This window comes from Solanum dulcamara, chromosome 5 (genome assembly GCF_947179165.1).
Source record: "Solanum dulcamara chromosome 5, daSolDulc1.2, whole genome shotgun sequence".
NCBI classification, from domain to species: domain Eukaryota; kingdom Viridiplantae; phylum Streptophyta; class Magnoliopsida; order Solanales; family Solanaceae; genus Solanum; species Solanum dulcamara.
Window position 1 is genome coordinate 66063132 of NC_077241.1, and position 21853 is coordinate 66084984.

General features: G+C 34.8%; 1 protein-coding gene across 1 annotated transcript; it reads right to left on the minus strand.

Annotated features, from left to right (window-relative positions):
• Positions 1–694: 694 nt before the first annotated feature.
• Positions 695–15315, minus strand: LOC129889397 (uncharacterized). Its single transcript, XM_055964678.1, has 3 exons — positions 14845–15315; positions 1745–1994; positions 695–1487 (listed from the first exon to the last, which is right to left on the minus strand). The coding sequence occupies exons 1-3, from the start codon at positions 15130–15132 to the stop codon at positions 1102–1104; spliced, it is 924 nt and encodes a 307-aa protein (XP_055820653.1). The 5' UTR covers positions 15133–15315; the 3' UTR covers positions 695–1101.
• Between the last annotated feature and the right edge of the window lie 6538 nt (positions 15316–21853).

The following is a 21853-nucleotide window of genomic DNA, read 5'->3' on the forward strand; positions in this document are numbered from 1 at the left end:
ACAACTTACTCACGAATCTTTTACGATCTTGCAAGGTCAAGTAAGCCTTTAAGACTAGATCGCTAAGGGAACGCTAAATTGTAAGAAAGACAAGAGAGATTTTATGAAGAATGTTTTGTATTATTTGGAAGAATGCTTGATTTCTGAATGGTTTGTTACAAATGAATGTCCATCTATTTATACTACTCCTAAGGGGTCTAAGTGTAAATAAAAATTACTATACAAATCCTTCTATATTTACAAAGAAGTTCCTACTCTAGAATTCTCTACACTCTAGAGGTGTAGAGAACTCTAAGTCTTTCAAGACTTCTCTACAAGAATCTAGAGTCTTCTACAAGCCTCTCTAAGACTCTAGGTTCTTCCTCCTTCAAGATCAAGTGGCGAGTCGTAACACTAAGATTCTGGAAAGCATGGAATAGAGAGCAAATGCGCAGAAGTGAGATTATATTGACGTTTACTTTCGCATTTTGTTTTTTTAGTTACTCTTTTGCTCCCTGTTAATTTGAAGTTTTCGAAATGACACTAAAAACAATCTCTTTTATATATATATATTCACCTTTTTTTTTATTTTTCACCTAGCGTTCGAAGTCCACATTGAAGCCCGACAATAATTATGTTCACCTAAGCGTCAAGACAAATGACATTCTAAAATGGGAACGAACGGGAGTTCACACAATCGCCTCAACAAAGAAAGTGATCTAACAAGCTACGATCATGCTTCACATAAATCATAATCAACAACAAAATGCAATACTAATTTTTATAATGTGCTACTATTTCATTCACCAAAACCTTAGTTCAATAGGCACTAGCATCAATATGCTACTTCTACACATAAACTTACTCTCTAGATCTCCAAATACAATTCACATACAGCAAAATTGTCCAGCCAGACAAATTATTGTTTTGTAAAACTTTTCTCATTTCTCTTCACCTTTTAATCTAAGCTCCAAGAACTAGTCCATAGTTTTTTTGTGCCCTAAAGACCGAAACTTAGAGCCCAAATCTTTTTCTACATCAGAGCAAAACAACAATTGTTGGTGAACCAAACTGTTTGGAACTCGGACCATTGACGCTAATCATTCCACGCTGTGGTAGAATTTATCGCATTGGCTGCTGGTTGTAATGACTCTTCTCTTTCTTCTTTGCTGCAGCAAGCCTAGCACTCCTTGCAGCAGCCTCTGTCGCAGCAGCTCTTGCAGCACCATCTGTCTCTTTGCCAGATTTCTTTTTCTTTGCTGAAGCTACCCTTTTCAGCTTCTCTTTCATATCCACCGTTGATGCATCTTCTACTTGTTCAGCTCCTCCAGTTTCCTCTGGTTGAATAGTAGCACCTACGCTGTTTGGCTGATCCTCTGATTCCTTCGCCTCCTTGGATGCTTTATCCTTCTTTTTCTTCTTCTTTGCACTTTTAGGCTCTGTAGCCCCACCATTTTTCTTTTCCACATCTTCTGCTGGCTGACCCTCTTTTTTCTCATTGGCAACATCTGTAATTATAGAGAACCATTTAGGAAAATCCACCTTCAGATACCCATAGAACCAAACTAGCCATCTTAACCACATGATGACCAACAAGTGCTAACAAAAGAAAGAGTAGAAATGTTTAAAGAGTATAAAATGCAAGGGAATATGATTCGACAGTCCTAAGATGGTGGACATCAATTTCATCACCCAACTTCAATCACTATTTACTGAGGGAATAGAAAGATAATGCTGTAATCAGTAAATGAGACAAAAGAATTACCAGGTAAGTCGTCTGGACCTTTCTCCTTTTGTTCAACCCCAAAATCAGCTAAAAGTGCCTCCAATTCAGCAAGCTCCTTTTTCCTTCTCTCTTTCTTTGATAGCTGTCTCTCAGCCTCTTTAGGAGCTGGTGAAGCCTCAATCCTTTGGCCTACTGGATCAGCATGTTCTGGGACCTCAGATTCATGGTCATTGTCCTCCACATCTTCATCTTCATCTTCATCATGAAGGTCGTCTTCACTTTCGGTTTCCTGCAAACCCAATTACAACTTCAGTATATGCACAATACTAACTCTAACTCGAAAAAATGTTCAAACTTTTATGGCTACCAAATATTGTTTGTGTGTTATTTCCTTCATTTTCTTCTCTTTAGGCTTTATATCTCCTCATGAAAGAAGATTTATCCTTGGAATTTGGAGAACAAATAGACGCAGAAAATAGACATGAGAGTGAGTCAACAACAACATACCCAGTGTAATCCCACAAGTGGGGTCTAGGAAGGTTGGAATGTACGCAGACCTTACCTTTATGTTGTTTCCGAAAGACCCTCGGTACAAGTGTAGCAAATCGAAGTATTCACGAAAAAGGAAATACCAAAATGAAGAAAGACATGTCAAATAATAAGGAAAACAGTACAGAGCATTCAAGGAAAAGAAACAATAACAACCAAAAATAATACAGTAACTAAAAGAAATTACATGCATAAGGCTAATACTACAACATATATAGTGCTCCCAGGCTCCCACGAAGCCTAAACCCGCCATGAAGCAAGTCAGAGGTCAACTACCTACTAACCTTCTACTCTAATCCGTTACCTCCATACCCTCCTATTTAAGGTCATATCCTTGATAAGTTGAAACTGCATCATATCATGTCTAATCACCTCACTTTTTCGGCCTACCTCTATCTCTCTTCATACCCACTATATCCAACCTCCCACACGTCCTTACTGGACATTTTTGCATCTCCTCTTCACATGTCCAAACCATCTTAGACTCGTTTTCCTCATCTTGTCCGCCATATAGACCACTCTCACTATATCCCGAATATTCTCATTTTAAGTCTTATCTCTCCTAGTATGACCATACATCCATTTCAACATCCTCATTTCCGCAGCTTGCATCTTCCGAACATGTGAGTTCTTGATTGGCTAATACTCCGCCCCATATGACAAAGTTGGTCTAACCATCACTCTGTAAAACTTACCCTTAAGTTTTGGTGGAACCTTTTTATCACATAAGACTCGAGAGGTGAGCCTCCATCTCACACCAATACGATGTGATTGATCTCCCAATTTACTTGGATTAAAGACCCAAGATACTGCAACTTGCTTTCTTAGGGATTACATGTGAATCAAACCTCACTTCCACAACTACCTCACTTGATGCATCACTGAACTTGCATTCCAAGTATTCAATTTTGGTCCTGCTCAACCTGAACCCTTTAGACTCTAGGGTTTATCTCCAAACCTCCAACCTAACATTAACACAACAACCACTATCATCAATCGGTACTATTTCATCCGCAAAAAAAACATGACACCTCACCTTGGATATGGCACGTCAATTCATCCATTACCTAGGCAAATAAAAACGAGCTAAATGTTTATTTCTGGTGCAACCCCATCTTGACCGAGAAGTATTTCGAGCCTCCTCCCACTATTCTTACCTACGTCTTGGTTCCATCACACATGTTCTTCATCACCCTAATGTAAGCCACTGGTATACCTTTAGCCTCTAAGCATCCTCATAGGACCTCTCTTGGGACTGTCGTAAGCTTACTCTAGATCAATAAACAGCATATGCAGGTCTTTCTTCCGGTCCCTATATTTCTCCACCAGACTCCTCACAAGATGAATAGCTTTTGTAGTAGAACGGGCATAAAGAATGTAAAACATGCATGGAAGAAACTGATAACTTGTGAAACTCCCGGCATCCAAAAATGAAAGGAAAAGACCAGCTACACTTATAGGCACAAGCCCTAAATGCTCCAATTTCAAAAGGAGAATATTTTTAGAACCAAAAATCACATAAGGAAGTTGTCTTAAAAGACCAACATTCTCCCATAATGTGGTTTTAACTAATAACACAACACAATGGAAACAATCATCCTATATGCCATATTAACTATTGGAACATGGAACTCAGGTTAAACTATTATTATTTCACTTACATTAATCTGGCTTGTGAAAAGAGTTATCTTAGCTTGGCCAGAAACTTGTATGTTAGGGACTAAAAGAAACCACAGATGTTTTGATGGTAGAAAAGAATCTTCTACAAAATAACCATATAGACTTTGAACTCAAATTCAATTTCAAGTTATTTGAAAAATAAAATAAAATTGGCAGATTGATAAAAGTAGCAGCTATGACTTAAACAATAATTATAGAATTTTAAATTACAGATATGCAGTTGAAACAACTGCTCCATGTAAGATGAGGTCCTTTTGAAACAAGTTAGCTAATGTTGATATCATTCCATCATTTTCGGGCGAGTTAAAATGAAATTTTATTTGTTAAATTATTTTAAATATATTAGGATTTGATAGATCTTTTAAATTTCTTAGAGATATACTCAATGAAAAAAAAAACTCCATATACACATGATGGAGTCCTAGGTCCCAAAGTAAAAGTCACTCCTCCTTTATAGGGCAGATTAAAGGGCATTTAAATATGTCACATAACAGAAGGTATGCTTCAGCAATGATGCCATTATTATGGCCTCGACAAGAAGAAATGACAAAGCACTTTAATCTCAATAACGTTGGTAGTCCTGCTAGGGCTGTTGCTGATTTAAGTGCCCAATGCATGGCCCCTGTGTCTCTACACTGTGACATGGTCATGCAGATAATGCAGATTCATTTTTATCTTATTTAATTTCTCTGACAGGTAGTGGTAAGGTCTGCGTACATTCTACCCTCCTCAGACCCCACTTTGTGGGATTCCACTGGATATGTTGTTGTTGTTAATTTCTCTAGTTGAGTTCTAAAGTCGGTGTGCACTATTGATTTTTTGGGGGTTCTTAGGTGATTTTTCCTTGCCTCAAGTCAATGACTTGGGTGATGGAGAATAAAACTTTGGCACCTGCAAATAGAGTTGTTGTCATTAACCTTAAGGTGTGTTTCAGAGCTTTACGTCTAGTTTGATTTTCGTTCACTTTTTAAACTTTTTTTAAAGACTGCCATGTTGGTGAATTGATTAATTGTTTTAATAATGTAATTGAAATGTTTTTGGATATCGATGTCAGAGTTGTGTGCTTCCTCTGGCCAACTTTGTGACCACAATGCCGTTGTTTAATTTTAGTTATCATTATCCATATTGCTAACCAAATCAACTCAAATCTCATACTAAACTTTGATTGAAAAAAACTTTTGAATTTAAAACCAAAACAAAGCAAATCTTATTCAAGCTTTTGAATTGAAAAAACAAAAATTCCAACCAAGTTCTACAAAGAGAAGGGAGAGGGAATGGAGAGTGTGCTAGATTGGAGATATATATAGATGTATTTATTCAAACTATATTTTGTTCCTGTACATTTCTATTCATAGTATTTTGTGCTCTAAATTATGTACCTTCTATTGCTTTCATAGTATTGTGGTCTAATTTATTTGCTTTCTATTGCTTTCAGTGTCGAGCTTAATTATTTTCATATTTCAGGACATTGAACAACTATTAGAAACAAGAGTTCATCAATTTGGACATGAGTTTTTCAGTAGTTGATTCGATCTATGTGATCATAAAAGACTATTTTTTTTGTATATTGCTTATTCCAAATCAATCAATCTGTTAGAACAAGTGAAGAGTGCTCCAGTTATTTAATGTTTTTGATTACTAATGAAGTTCTGTGGGCTTTAAACTCAATGTTTAACTGCTTATTCGTATCATATCCTGATTCTAAGTGGGTTTCTACATATATATTTTTTGAGATAAGGGTAACTAAGTGGGTTTCTATATTTTTTGTAGGACTTTCGTCATGGATTACAAATACTCTTTGGTGAAAATTATGGACTTCGAGAGAGAACTGGAGGTGAGTGTCATAACAAATCCTAAGCTTTTGATGTTTACTATTGAATCACTTGGACATAACACATTCTCTTGCTTATATTAAATAAAAACTAAAGGCAGAATACTACACATAATATGTCTGCATTAAATAGGAAACTGAGATGAATATATTATCCATACCAATTGGATTAGAAAAATATGAAAACTGATAATAACTATGCCCTAATTATCAGTTATGACTATGGATTTGTTCTCATTTGTAAAAAAGAAAAATGGGAAGCTGGGTATTGCACGACATTAAACAAGTTTCCTTTTTGGAGTTAAATACTTCTCATAGCAAAGTTTATAGTATTCTATATTAAACCTTTTGTAGTTTATTTGAAGCGAAATGTCTACATAGTTTTTTTTAATTCAAAGCGAAATGTCTACATCGTTATGATGAATTGAGAGAAAAAATAGACTTTAAAATTGATTATGCCCTAACCCAATGCCATGATGGGCAAGAGTAGAGCAATTTATATATTTATTTTTATGGCAAGAGAAACCTGCAGCCGCTACCCTTTGGGTGCACACAGGGTAAACCCCCTGCTCCTATGCAATAGCTCGCAAACCACACACGAGAGGTAACCCGCACTAGGCAAGCCCGGTGCGACGAGCTTGGCCCAGAAGGCAAACTCCTTGCTTTCGCTGGCAAGGAATTTCGAACTTAACACCTCCAACATGGAAGTCCCAAGCCCAAACCACAAAGCCACCCCGAAGGATTAGAGCAATATATATTAGAACTGAAATGGACAGCTGGATTGGTGGCTAATCAAGCTATATCATAAGTACATGGATGCAAGAATAAAAGCTTGAACAAACATTGTTTATGTGGCTCAATCTTTTAAGTTTTGGTTCCTTTTGTTCCATAGAGGGTAGAAAATATTACACACGAAAAAAGTCCTTTGCAAATATAATGAGAAATGGACAACGAGAAACTTGCGCGAATATACGAAATCAGGGACGGGCTAAATACCCCTCAATTAGTTTGGTTCGGATAATCTCATAATCACCTTTGAATTTATAAGGACATGTTGTACTATTATTATAATATTATGACACAAGTAAGCTATAACCTGTCATTGTCCATTTGTTTAATTGAATGTTTGTATATATAAGATTTTGGAACATAATGAGTCCTCTCATATCTACAAAAACAGTTTTTAGTCTTGTCATAATCAAACTTCCATTTATTATGATTATACATAGAGTCTAAGTTTAACAGCTGACAGAATTTTGAAATCATATTCTTTTGCATAAGGTAGTTTTTATATTGAAGTAATGGTCTTTAGCAATGTGGTTAAGTAATACAATAACAGGAATGGTCTAATGGCTTCACCAAAAGTTTTATCTTCTGTAGCATTAATTTTATCTTCTTGCATATATTTAATGGAGTATATAAGATAAAAGATAAAATTATTGAATCACGTATAAATGAATATTTGAGTTGAATACTTCTATTGAGCAAAGGTTACCTACTTAGTACTCTACGAGTATACATTACACAGCCCTATTTTTAAGCCAAACTATTAGTGTACATAGTGATGATGAATTTAGAGAGAAAAACTAGACTTTAAAATTGGTTATGCCCTCCCAAGGATGAGATGGGCAAGAGTAGAGCAATATCTATTACCATTGAAATTGGATGCTGGATTGGTGGCAGTTCAGGTAGATCCATACAATGTGGACGCAAGAATAAAAGCTAGAAGAGATTATCGTTGGCTTGATATAGGTTAAATGGCTAAATCAATGATGAGAAATGGACAATCTCAGTTATTTCAATCTTAGAAAAGGAAGGCAGCGCCATAATATATGTACAATAGTTTTACTTTACCTTTATCAAGAAAAAAAATATATGTACAAAAGTTTATAAAGGACAGAAATAGAAATATAAAAATGCTCTCAGGCACAATTATCCAGGCAAGTCAATTTTTAACCTAAAGTCGATTTCACTTTATGTCACGGGGCCTACTCTGGCAACTTATGACAGGAACTTTTTCAATTGGGGGAAAAGTATTCTACAATGTGGGGTTCAAATCTTACAAAATCCCTAGGTGTAAATACAGTGAGCAGAAACCTGGTATGAATCAATCAAGCAAAGTTGGAATTTAATGAGGGTGAAGGTTAACATTAAAGTCGTGAAGTGGTTAGTTTCAGTATTTATTGAAGCATCAAAGGAGCAGGGAAAAGTAGTTCGGAGATAGAAATTAAAGGACCATTTCTCAGAATTTTATTGCACTCCTAAATACAACGAGAATGGTAGATATGTCAGCTTTATTTCCATTCGAGGTCAGAGCAAATTTCTCATTATTACACCGGAATCTTCATACAAAGGAGGTTGGGGAAACATTGCACACAAAGTTTATCTATGAGGCACCAGGTGAACAAAAACCACAGTATAACAGCGAAAGGCAACTTGGAACCTCTTTCAAAGAGGCCCAACGGAGGGGACGAAGAAAAGGCATAGATACAAGTTGTAAGTGATTGCATAAAAATCACGGGTGGCAGGTCGGCATCAGAAAAGGATCTTCTCAATAGATGAATTGTCGGAAAATTTCAGAATCCATTACAAGAGACTCCAACCTTGAATGATGCAAGGAGATGGCACGCAATACCTAGAAGTCAGCTACATGTGTTAAGTGTTTTCGCTATGAACACGGACAGTTCTTGTTTGAACTTCCTTCAAGAGTTTCGGCAGAGCACATCATGTTGGCAGTGTGGATCTAGAAGAAGATGAAGCTGAATCTCGATTGGTGGAAGCCAACTACAAATTGCTGGCTAGAAGAAGTAAAGGAGAGGAGAGATTGGGTCTAAATAAGACTTCTAGGGCTACCTTTGAGCATGTGGTCCCAGAAATATTTAAACAGCTCGGAGAGAGGATTTAATTAGACAGAAGAAGAGACATCTCTCAAAAATAACATATACTAGGCTCGTATCAAGGTGAAGGGCGACGGAAAGATGGTACTGAAGGAGATAGAGGTGACTAGAGAAGGTTTTGTGAATAACATTCCGATCTGGTGTGAAGCTCTGCTGCTCAGTAAAAATAGAGGGGGGGAAGATGTGGGCTATGGTCCAGAGGGTACTGAAGGGAGACAATTCTTTTTAGTGAAGGACCTAGCAGTCCTGAAATCAAACCACATGCAAGTGGGCACCTTGAAAAATGGGAAGTTTTCAAATCAGAAGGCATGTGAGCAGAATTCAAAAGGGAACAGGCGACTATGTGTTGCAGTGGGCCAAGTCCGAAAAGGGGGTTATTTGGGCTTTAGAACCTTAGACCCAAAAGAGACAAGACAAAGTCATTTTAATTCTGAAGCCCAGGAGATGGACAGAGTAAACATCGAGATAATTACAAACTTATCTCAACTCAGTACACACAATAGCTTTGATAAATTGGGAACTCAGGATAAAGAAGAACAAGAAATTTTTCAGTCCGAACAATCTTGGTGGCAGTAGAGTCAACAGTTATTGAGAGAGGAATGGAGAATGTACAATTGAAGCTGCAAGGAGAGAACACCAACGTTGTAGCAGAAGATGCACCTCCATTGAAGTTTCAACAGAAGAAAATGCTTATACGCTGAGTACGCCTGTTTGGATTCAACAACACATCATCAGATTGAGTACAGAATTTGGAGTTGATTTCAAAGGTGCGAGGAGAAGCCAAAAAGCAAAAGAACTTTTTATGAAGACAGATACTAACAAGCAAGAAAATTAAGAAAAACAGGGGGAGCAGTCAGTCATTAAAAAGAAAGGGGAAAATGAGCTGGATACTTAATTCATGATTTATGGTACTAGGAGTAGGGAGGATACTTGGCCATAAAAGAATAATGAAGTTAAACATAGTCTAGGAGCACAAGGGGACTGAATTGTGCTAGGAAAAAGGGAATGATCAAAAATATATTACATACCTGGAAAGATGATGTGGTAGCTGACATGGTTTGCTTCCAGTAAAGGAAGGTAAGGGGGAAATCACAGATATAGTAAGTGAAGTATGGGGGAATAAGTGAGTCAATTATGTTCAGTTGGGAGGCAAGTGGGACTAGAGGAGGTATAGTAATTATGTGGGACAAACGAGTATGGGAAGGAGTGCTCAGCAGTGTGGGAATGTTTTCAGTGACTTGTAGTTTTTCAGGGAAGTGTCAAGATATTTCAATTAGCACCTTACAAGGGTTTATGCCCCAAATGATAGAAAGGAGAGGGAAGACTTGGTGGGAGATTGGGGCAGCTAGAGGGCTAGTTTCAGGACCTTGTGGTTGTGTAATCTGTGAAGACTTCCAACACCGACAGACATCCTCCAGAAAAAAAAAATCGCAACAGAATTATTGGTGGATTTTGCATTGTCAGGGGGATAATTCACTTGGAAGAAAGGTGACAGACACACAACAACCACTATACTAGACGGATTCTTGTTTTCAGAAGAATGGGGTGCACACTTCAGGAACATAAGACAGAATATCCTACACAGAGTGACTTCTGACCACTCACTTATAATGTTACAATTTGGAGATTTGGATATTACAAAGTCATATTTCAAGTTTGAAAATTGGTGGTTGGACACAGATGGTTTCAATGAAAGAGAGAAAGTGTGGTGGGACTCTTTCAACTTTAGTGGAAAGGCAGACTACATTCTGGTGGTGAAACTAAGAGCTCTGAAAGGGAAATAGAAGGAGTGGAGTAAAACTTCTCAAGGTAACTTGGGTATTCAGAAGTACAATGTTTTGAGACAACTAACTGAACTAGAGGAGATTCAGGAACACAGAGCACTAGAGGAAGAAGAGATGGCCTCTACACTAGCACTCAATATGGAATTTGAAGATATAGCTAAATGGGAAGAGACTATATGGAGACAGAAATCCATGACAATGTGGTTAAATCAAGGGGGATAGAAACACTAGATTTTTCACAGGACTCCAAATACTCACAAAAGAACTAACACAATTGACAAGCTGAAAGTTAAGAGGGGAAATCCAGAAGAGGTGCAGGAGGAGATTGTTGCCTACTATGAGAAGTTATACTATGAGGAATTGCCCCATGATTGGAGAAGATGAAAACAATCTGCTGATGGCACCATTTGAAAAACAAGAGATCTTCGAGAACATAAAATCATGTGCAGGTTACAAAACACCAGGGCCAGATGGATTCTCCCTGGCATTCTTTAGTCATTGATATGGAATTATCAGTCTAGAGTTAGTTGCAACGGTGCAAAACTTTAAAAAGGCAGGAATTTTTTAAAGGAGCCTCAATGCCACCTTCGTGGCTCTAATTCCTAAGAAGATAGGAGCTATGGAGCTAAATGACTTCAGACCTATAAGTCTGATGGGATGGGTTTACAAGATCATTGCCAAGCTACTGACAGGAAAAATGAGAAAAGTCATACACTGACTAGTGGACGAACAGCAGACGACATTTATAAAAGGCGGATAAATCATGGATGCAGTACGGATAGCAAATGAGTAAGTGGACTCCAGGCAAAGAAGTTAGTAGCCTGGTATTTTATGTAAGCTAGACATATGATCACCTGAATTGGAATTTTCTGATTCTCATGATGCAGAGGATGGGATTTGGAGCTACATGGATCAGTTGGATAAATTATTGCATTAGTACAGTTAAAATTCTCTTATTAATTAGAGAACCTCAAGTGTTTCGTTTCCTCCCAGAGGAGCTTGAGACAGGGTGACCTTCCATCCTAATTTCTTTTTATCCTAGCAATGGAAGGAATGGCCAACATTATTCAAACAACAAGGAAAAAGGTTGGGTCAGAGGATTTCAGGTGGACAACAAGGCAGCAAACAAGGTGGAGATAACTCATCCGTGATATGCAGATAATACTTTAATTTTTTGTGAAGCAGTGAGAGAACACACGTTGATCCTGAGGGTGACATTCATCATAATTGAAGCAATTTCTGGGCTACATATCAATTGGGGGAAGAGCTTGATATATCCCATCAATTATGTGTAGCGGAGGTGGAGATCTGGCAACAATTCTGGGAGGCAAAGTGGGTGAGCTTCCAACAATATATTTAGGCATGCTTTTAGATGCCAAAAGTAAATCTAAAGGGAGTTGGAATGCAGTGGTAAAAAAGCATGAGAAGAAGTTAACTAACTGGAAAAGTCAATATCTTCCCTTGGGAGGAAGACTGACTTTGGTTAATAGTGTTTTAGACGCAGAACCTTCTTACATGATGTCTGTTTTCCCTGCCCCAGACAGTGATAAAAAAAGGATAGATGCATTAAGGAGGAATTTCTTCTGGCATTGAAATGAAGATAAGAAAAAGTTTCATTTGGTTAAATGGGAGGAGCTAACAAGAAGCAAAAAAGGAGGAGTGGGTATTAGAGACATGAAAATGCAGAAAAGAAGCTTAATTATGTAATGACTACGGAAGTTTGTAACAATTAACAATATGCAACGGAAGGAGGTTATCAGTGCAAAATATGAAATGAAGGATAATTGGATAATAAATATGGTGGTTACCCCCTATGGATGTAGTATTCGGAGATCCATCAGGAACCTTTGGCCACTATTTTTAACTAGAACCAACTTAAAAGTGGGAAATGGCATGGAAGTGTCCTTCTAGGAGGGCAAATGTACTGGACAGGAACCTCTAAAATAACTCTATCCAGACATCCATACCTTATGCCTTCACCAGCCGACCACTGTGGTTGACATGTGCAAAAGACATGGGTAGTATCTGCATCTCCGAAGGCATCTGAGTGATTGGAAAATGTAAAGGATAGCAGATTTCAACAACACAGCTGCCCATTTGAGTAATTTCACAGGGGGAGATTACACAATAGTTTGGAAGAAAGACAATAAGGGGATCTTCACTGTCAATTCTGCATATAGAGATCTAAATGCTTCAAACAATCAGGAGAAGAGATGGCCATTAAAGATGACATGGAAGGTAAAGGTACCATACAAGGTGAACTGTTTTTCTGAGTTGCTGGCTAAGAAAGCAGTGACACAGGAAGATTTGGAAAAAAAAAGAAGAAGAGGTTTCCAGATCTGTTCTGGATGCTATTTATGTGGGGAACAAGCAGAGACAATCAACCATCTTTTTTTACATTGCACGTGGACAGACCAGCTTTGGAGAATCTTCATCAGCTTAAGAAAGACCAGATGGGTGAAGCCAATGAATGTTGAAGGTATTCTAAAATACTGGAACAGTATGGGCAATGCAACAGAAAAGAAAGAGAGATGGAAGATTGTCCCCAGCATGTATATGATGGACACTGCGGAAAGAAAGAAATCAGAGATGTTTTGAGGGCAAGCAGAACAATATACAGAAGTTCAAGAGGAATTGCTTACCTCTTTTTTACTTTTGGTGTAAACAAGAAGTGTTAGCACAAACAGAATATATTTTTGATGTTTTAGATTATTTGTAACAAAAAGTACAAACAGGAACTCAAAGCTATAATACTTCTGGAGGGGGACTACATTTTTTTGATGTAGTATACTTATGGATATATAGTTAAAAAGTTACCATTTAAATAAATAAATAAATACAAGGGAGGGGGGGGGGCAAAATTGTCCATCTCTCTATGGCGACAATTGAGCAATCTCATTTGCTGCCATATTCTCACTAATTAATGGAAATTCTCAAATCTTAGTTTTCTTACAGGATAGAACTTTGAAATTCACGGAGACATATCGCGAATATTGTCTGACTTTGAATTACAACACAGTAAAAATATATGGCAGGCAAAAATTCGTTTGAATACATGTGTGATAGCTTAGTAAGAGGGTGAAAAAAGTAGAATGCTCATGGTGTAGGGATTATCACTTTCAGAGGCTTAAAATCTAAAGTTCTTTGAATCAACTTATCTCAATATCCCCTAATTGGCAAAGTGATGATTGTTCTAAGATTGATTTCTCCAAATTATATATGGTCATCATGTTTCTGAGATGATCTTTTACGGATAGAATGAATTCGAAAAGGAAGTCAACTGAAAATATTTTGAGTAATTTGACATACATTTCTTCAGGATTGCCTTTGTCAATATAAATTTGTTCAAGAGAAAGATCGATTGTTTTAACTTGATTAAGAGTTTGAAAGATCAACATTACTCTTCAATATTAACTAACTAAAAAGATAAAATTTTTGATAAAGGCCAAGTTGCAGAAATATTATATATCTAATGATGGCTACTTCTAAAAGAAACGTGTGTTCTGTAAAAATATTTATTACTTCTTCTGATGATAAATAGAGATGGGTTGAAACCCTTCGGGGTGGCCCAATTATTTGGCCTTGGGACTTCCATGTTGGAGGTCTCAAGAAAGCAAGGGTTTGCCTTCTGGGTCGAGCTCGCCCAGTGCAGGTTATCTCTCCTGTGTGGTTTGCATACTATTGCATAGGAGAGGGAGTTTTATCCTGTGCGCACCCAAAGGGTAGCGGCTGCGGGTTTTCCTTGTTAAAAAAATAGAGATGGGTTGATGATTTTAATGATGATAAATAAATGACAAATGAAGTTAGAAACATACTAAAAGAAATATTATTATTTTTTAATTTGATTTGAGAAATTAGCAGAAAAATAGTTAATTAAAATATATTCTTCTCTATATATTATCATGTTTCTTTTTCAGGTTATTTTACCACCCTGTAAGACTCTGATATTTGATTTTCCTTTCAAAAGTTATCCAAGGACTATATGATTCGTTTCCTTAGTTTGATAAAGTTTTTACAATAATAATAATATTGGTGTCCAGACCAGCTTTAGCGCTCCTCGGAATAAGTATCACCTCCCACCAACATCACATACCAGAAAACTCCGTTCACCAAAGCTAGTACAAATGTGAAAAATCACCTAGTGATTTTGACACTAACTTGTTTGGAAAGCAAATTACTTCCTAATGGAATTCATCAGGTCCTAAAAGAGCAGGACGCAATTAAGTCGAGGTTGAAGCACAGTAGAGTAATTAACACTATCTTTGCTAGTTTAGTTGGCTTCTTCAACCACTTCCCAAATAAATATACAATTATCAAACAGGTGAAAAATACAATCTATCACATAAAAAGCAGAAATTTTTCATACCCAAAGAACAAGCAGGCAAAAGTGCAAAATACCTCAACAGGTTCAGTGTTTTTTCCAGATTCATTTGAACCCACAAAAGACTTAAGAGGAGCAGTGGTGGCGTAGTAGTCATCATCATCTTCGTCATCAACATCTGCCCAAGATTTCACCGTCAACGGCGCCGGAGCCCACAAAACTTCCGGTTCCTGTTCCTTTTTCGATGACCCTTTAGTCTTCTCCTTATCAGATTTCTTCTTCTTCCTCAAAGTATCAAGCGCCGCAAATACATTAGAATTCTTCACCATCACAGACCCTTCTTCCCTTCTGTTACTCCCCATCATTTCAACCAAATTTTTTTCAAGTAAACACAATAATATTTCTTCAATTTCCTTTCGTTCTTCTCAAGAAAACAAGGAAAAATAAAGTAGAAGGAATTGAGAATCGAAGGATGGATATGTTTAAATAAATTTTTAGGGTTTGGGGGAAGTTGTTGGATCAGCAGATAACAGTGAGTGAGAAGGAAGAAATGGAGGTTTATATATATGTATTTTATAATTTATAATTTTTATAACTATATTATAGAAGTGAACAGACGACGTTTCATCGCTTTGCTCTTCTCCTTTATTTATATTTATTATTATTTTTTATTTTAATTTATTTATATTTTTTTAATATGCTATGTATTTATAAATTATTAACTAAAATAATATTATAAATTATAATAATTAACCATTTAAAAATTTAATTAACTCTCAAAATTTCCACCGTATCACATAAATTGAGACAGAGGAAGTAATGTATATTATTTAAAAATTACGTTAAGATTATTATATTTTAAAAAATATATTAAATTTGATTAACTATCAAAATTTTATATGTGTCACATAAATTGAGACAAAGAGAATAACATATATTATTTGAAAATTACGTTAATTAAGAGTATTATAAGTCACAATAATTAACAACTTAAAATATTTAAAAAGTATACTACAAACTTGGTTGACTCTCAAAGTTTTACATGTGCCATGTAAAATTGGGACATAATGAGTGACATATATTATTTGAAAAATACGTACTGCAAATCATAATAATTAATAACTTAAAATATTTAAAAATTATTTAAAATTCTTAAAGAGAATGTGAACAACTTAGTATCAGTCCATGAATTGACCGATTTGTCCTTCTACTTCATTTTCCTCTATTTAGATTTAGTGCTTTCTCCATTTACTTTCGTTTTTAGTACAAAAAATATTTAAATATTACGAAAAAAATGATATTATAAATCACAATAATTATCAATTTAAATAATTTTGAAAAATATTATAAATTTCATTGTCTCTCGAAAATTCACTTGTACCAAATAAATTGAGACAGAGTGAGTAATATATATTATTATAAATTATCCATGCCGTATAAATTGAGATAAATTGAGTGCTATATATTGGCACAGGCATTTGCAACTAGTTACCAAATAGACACGAATTTTATGTATATATTAATATATATTTATAACACTTTTCTCAAACTATGCGGATTATTTAAAATAATTGTCGTGACTCAAGCTAGACCCTAAATGTGACACAGTGAATAGGATCCCGAGAGATCCTAAACAAGCCTCTTTGCATAACGTAGAATGAGTTATGATAACATAAAATCAACATAAAAGAAATGCGGAAGATAAGTCAAAAAAATAAATAGACATCACAATATAACGAAAATATAAGGAAAACATCCGATGATACGAGAAATATATGCTGGTTTGACATAGCCTCTACTATCATAGATGGGGCATAAAACAAGTCCTAGCTCACCAAATAGACTGAAACAGAAATAAGTCTGAAAAAGAAAGACAATAAAAGAATTCATAATGTGGTTGTGCCCTCGAAGCATGAGGACTCACCAAAGTAGTCTAGTATCGCAGAATCAATCCACTAGCCACGATCATGGGGAGGAACGTCAAAATCTATATTATGACAACAATATAGGCATAAAAAGTATGCTCAGTATTATAAAATGTACTGAGTATAGAGAATGTGCAATGTATGACATAAAATGTGATAATGTAATGACCAAGCTAAAATATAATGAAATCCTTTAAAAGCATCGTTAGAAGTATAAAACATGGTCAATGCAATATTCATACGAAAATCATAGGAGAATCATAATGAGAACATAATACAGTAAGAATCATGAGTCATAGTGAGAGATACAGTTAAACGACATAAATCATGTGAGCTACAACATAGAGTTTAGTGCCTTCCCCAATCAAAAAAAGATTGCCCTACTTGTCAGGTGAGGACCATTAACATGAGTTATTTGTGGATCAATTAGCTTAACTTTGATTGTCCAACTTGGGACATCCTACGGGGCACATAGTTATGGGACCTAGGTAATTATTCCTAGTCCACTCGATGCTAGATAAACTCTCAATAAGAATATTATAAATAATAAATCATAGTCTTTGAGAAGAAAGGTAAGAATCTAATAATACCAAGTTCTTCATAAAATACATAAAATCATAAAAATAGCTCATTAAAGATATCATGAACCTCAACCAATCAAAGTCATAGGAAATGGTTAATCAAAAACATCTAGATCATGATAAAGCTTTGCATAGAAAATCACACTCAAATCAAAGTGACTAAATCATGAAAAACCTTTATGATGAGATTACTTCCCTTTTTGAAGCAAACCTTAATTTCATAGAATTCATGTTGATACTTAGTTCGGGTCCATAAGCAGTGACAATTGCCCTATGAAGACTCGCTTTCGCTCCTTAAAATCATAGTTCATAAATCCATAATGCATGCATAATTCTCAAATATAGTTCATAATCATAAAATAAACATAATGCACTGGCTCATGTAAGTTTCATCCAAACGTGTAATTAAAATCAATTCATGCATAATAAGATCAATTGAAGTGAAATAGATCATAATTAATTGAACCCAATGCAATATCGTCAAATTTACCTAGGGTACAGTTTAGGAAGAAATCATAAGAAGAATTGAAAATACTTTGGGACTCCATGTATGAAAGAGGATCCATGGATGGAATTCCCATATATCTCACTGAAATCTAGCCTTGAAACTTGAGGGGAGACTTGACTTCTTGGAACCCTTACATGGAGAAGAAGATGACCCTTGGAGAGAAAACCTTGAGATCTTTTAGGAACTTTAATTTTAAGTGATTGATAGGGAATGGGATATTTTTTTGAAGGGTTTGGGTAGTTATAGGTATTAGAAAATAACTCAAAATGACACAACTTTAATATTTGAAGAATGGGAAATGTCTGAAATAGTTCTGGAAAAATAATTAACGGCTAAGGTCTACGAGCGCCTTTACGAATAGTAGAAGCCTATACGACCTGTAGAGGACCATCCATAGAAAATACCTTGAATTTCTGAGTTCTGAATTCAAGGTCTATGAGTCCATTGTAAGGCTCGTAGAACCTTATACGACCCGTTCCACTAGTCCGTAGACTCAAAGCACTAAAGGTCAAATCTCAGAAAATTCCCTCCACGATCCATTTGTATGGTCCATAAAACATTACATGCATCGTGTATTAGTTGATTACATTTAATTTGTTGTAGTTCATTTGTATATTGAATTGTGAAATTAGTGAATGTAGTTATCATTTTGATTTTAGGGCTCAAGTTAGATTTGGGTTGTTGAATTAGATTGTAAATTGGATAGTAATTTGTGATTTAGTAGTTAGTTAATTAGTTTATTCCATTTAGTTTGTTTGTATATTGGATTGTAACTTAGGAAGTTTTGAAGTTTGAAACTTAGAGAAAAATATTGAAACTTAATTAGAGGCTTGAGTTTTAGGACTTTAGAACTTATAATTAGAATAATTTAGATATTTGAATTTTAGGATACATAAATTTAGAAGTTGAACTTAATTAGAACTTTGAAGTTGAATTTTTTGTCAACTTTAGAAATCTTGTTGAAGTTAAGCTTCCTTTTGAACTAATTAAGCTAATGTTGAACTTTAGAATAACTTAGATACTTGAATATAGGAAATTTTGAAGTTTTGAAACTTAGAAAAATATTGAAAATTGGATACTTGAATTATAGGACTTTAATTTAGAACTTCTAATTAGAATAACTTAGATACTAATTTTGAACTTTAGGTTTGTATAATTTTTGAAACCTTTAGACTTTAGAACTAATTAAGCTAAGTAGAGTTAGATATTTAAAGTCATGAAGTTGAACTTTAGGACTTTTGAAGTTAAACTTAGAAATTTTTTAGGTTTGTATAAATTTTGAACTCTTTAGACTTTATAACTAATTTGAATAACTTAGATACTTGAATTTTAGGATATTTTAATTTAGAACTTCAACTTGAATGTCATGAGCTTTGAACTTAATTTTTATTTGAATTATTAGAAATTGAAATTAATTATAACTTGAATTAATTAGAACATGAAATTAATTATAACTTGAATTAATTAGAAGATGAACTTAATTATAACTTGAATTAATTAGAAGATGAACTTAATTATAACTTGAATTAATTAGGACTTGAACTTAATTATACTTGAATTAATTATAACTTGAACTTAATTATAACTTGAATTAATTATACTTGAATTAATTATAACTTGAACTTAATTATAACTTGAATTAATTATTATATGAATTAATTAATTACAACTTCAATTAATTATAATTTGAATTAAGTAGAACTTGAACTTAATTATTATATGAATTAATTAATTATAACTTAAATTAATTATAACTTGAACTTAATTATTATATGAATTAATTAATTATAACTTGAATTAATGACAATTATAGTCTCGATGAATTGTAGTCTTTATGAACTAATTAAGCTTGAATATATATAATTTTGTAGATGAATCATCGTTTGTGGATGTATAACATGCATTATGAAGTTGGTGGTGGTTTGAAACCTGAATTTATTGACGGTGTAAGAAGTTTTATCGATCATGCAATGACACTTGATATTTTAAAGAGAAATGGATTGGTTAGGTGTCCTTGTCGTGAATGTAGGTGCTTGAAATTTTTTAATCCAGATATAGTTATGGTTCATTTGTATGGTAATAGATTTAAGCCTAGATATTTTATATGGGTTGATCATGGAGAAATAGATGGATTGAATAATATATTTTATAATTTGCTAGCCGTTGATGAATATAATATGCTTGCACCACATGGTCAAATTAAGATTAAACATGATAGGGTTCTACATGATAAAGTTTAACATGATATTTTTCAACATGATAGAGTTCATGAAATGGTCAATGATGCTTTCGGAGTTCAAGGTGGGATGGAACCTGAATAATATTTTGATGAAACTCCTAATGAAGAAGCAAGACGCTTCTATCAACAATTAGAAGAGGCTAGTCGTCCACTATGTGAAGGGAGTCCGCATTCTGCTTTGTAAGTTGCAGTTAGGATAATGAATATTAAATCAAATTGGAGTGTTCCTCATGCGGCTATGAACTCAATGGTTGATCTTTTAGGCGAACTGGTTAATGCTGAGTTTAACATACCTAAGAACTTCTATTAGGCAAAGAGATTGGTTTTCAAGTTAGGATTGTCGTATGATAAAATTCATTGTTGTGTTAATGGTTGCATATTGTTTTACAAGACTGATAGTGAATTAGAAAATTATAAGTTTTATGGACAAGTTCGTTATAAGAGGACTCATACTGGAAAGATGATCCCAATTAAGGTGATGCACTATTTATCTTTTATTTCTAAATTAAAGAGGTTATATAGATCGATGAGGTTTGCCCCACATATGAGATGACATCGTGAATATAGAAGGCCCTCGGGTGTCTTGTCTCATCCATCTGGTGGAGAAGCATGAAATTATTTTGATAACATGTATCCTGATTTTGCTAGTGAACCAAGAAATGTAAGATTGAGTTTGTGTGAAGATAGCTTTACACCATTCTCTAATGCTGCCTCACCTTATTCTTGTTGGCCTGTATTTCTTACCTTTATAATTTTTCTCCTGAAATGTGCATGAAAAGTCTATACATCTTTCTAAGTTGTGTTATTCCGGGTCCTTGTAATCCTAAAAGTTTGATTGATGTCTATCTACAGCTATTGATAAATGAGCTTAAACAATTATGGTTTGAAGGCGTAGTGACTTATGATATATCAACTAAGCAGAATTTTATTATGAGTGCTTCTTTAATGTGGACTATTAATGATTTTCCTGCATACAAGATATTTTTTGGTTGGATGACTGCAAGAAAGCTTGCTTGTCCTTATTGCATGGTAAATAGTAAGGCATTCACCTTAAAGCATGGCAGAAAAAATTCATGGTTTGATTGTCATCGTCAGTTCTTTCCAATGAACCATGAGTTTAGAAAGATGAAACATGCATTCAAAAAAATAGAGTTGAAAATGACCCTCCACCTCCATCACTGACAAGACATCAAATTTGGGATAGAGTTTCTCAATTGCCTAAAGTTACAGAAACTCCACCATCTAGACTTCCTGAATATGGTGTTGAACATAATTGAAACAAACAGAGCATATTCTGGGAGTATTGGAAGGATAATCTCCTATGACATAATCTTGATGTGATGCACATTGAGAAAAATTATTTTGACAATTTGTTAAACACAGTGATGGATGTTAAAGGCAAGTCAAAAGACAACCCAGAGCTAGAATGGACTTAAAGAAATATTGTATGAGAAAAGAATTGTAGTTGCAAGAACTACAACATGGTAAAATTATCAAGCCTAAAGTCAGTTATTCATTCATATTGGATGAGAAACATGACATATGTGAGTGGGTTAAAAATTTGAGAATGCTAGAGGGATATGCTTCGAATTTGGGTAAGCGGATAAATCTGAATGAAGGAAAGTTGATAGGTATGAAAAGCCATGATTTTCATGTTTTCATGAAAACTTTGATTTCTATCGCTTTTAGCCATCTATCTAACAGGATATGGAAGCCAATCACAGAGGTAAGTCTTTTCTTTAAAGATTTATGTTGTGAAAAGTTGTTGGAAATTACTTTAGACAGGATGGAGGAAAATATTTCTTTTATTACTACAAAGCTGGAGAAGATTTT

Excerpts from the sequence above, each read along its gene's own strand:
- LOC129889397 (XM_055964678.1), bottom strand. The coding sequence starts at position 15,132 with ATGATGGGGAGTAACAGAAGGGAAGAAGGGTCTGTGATGGTGAAGAAT. Across the intron at positions 1,995-14,844 it reads AAAACACTGAACCTGTTGAG|GAAACCGAAAGTGAAGACGA; the intron begins GTATTTTGCACT and ends TTGGGTTTGCAG. Across the intron at positions 1,488-1,744 it reads AGGTCCAGACGACTTACCTG|ATGTTGCCAATGAGAAAAAA; the intron begins GTAATTCTTTTG and ends CTATAATTACAG.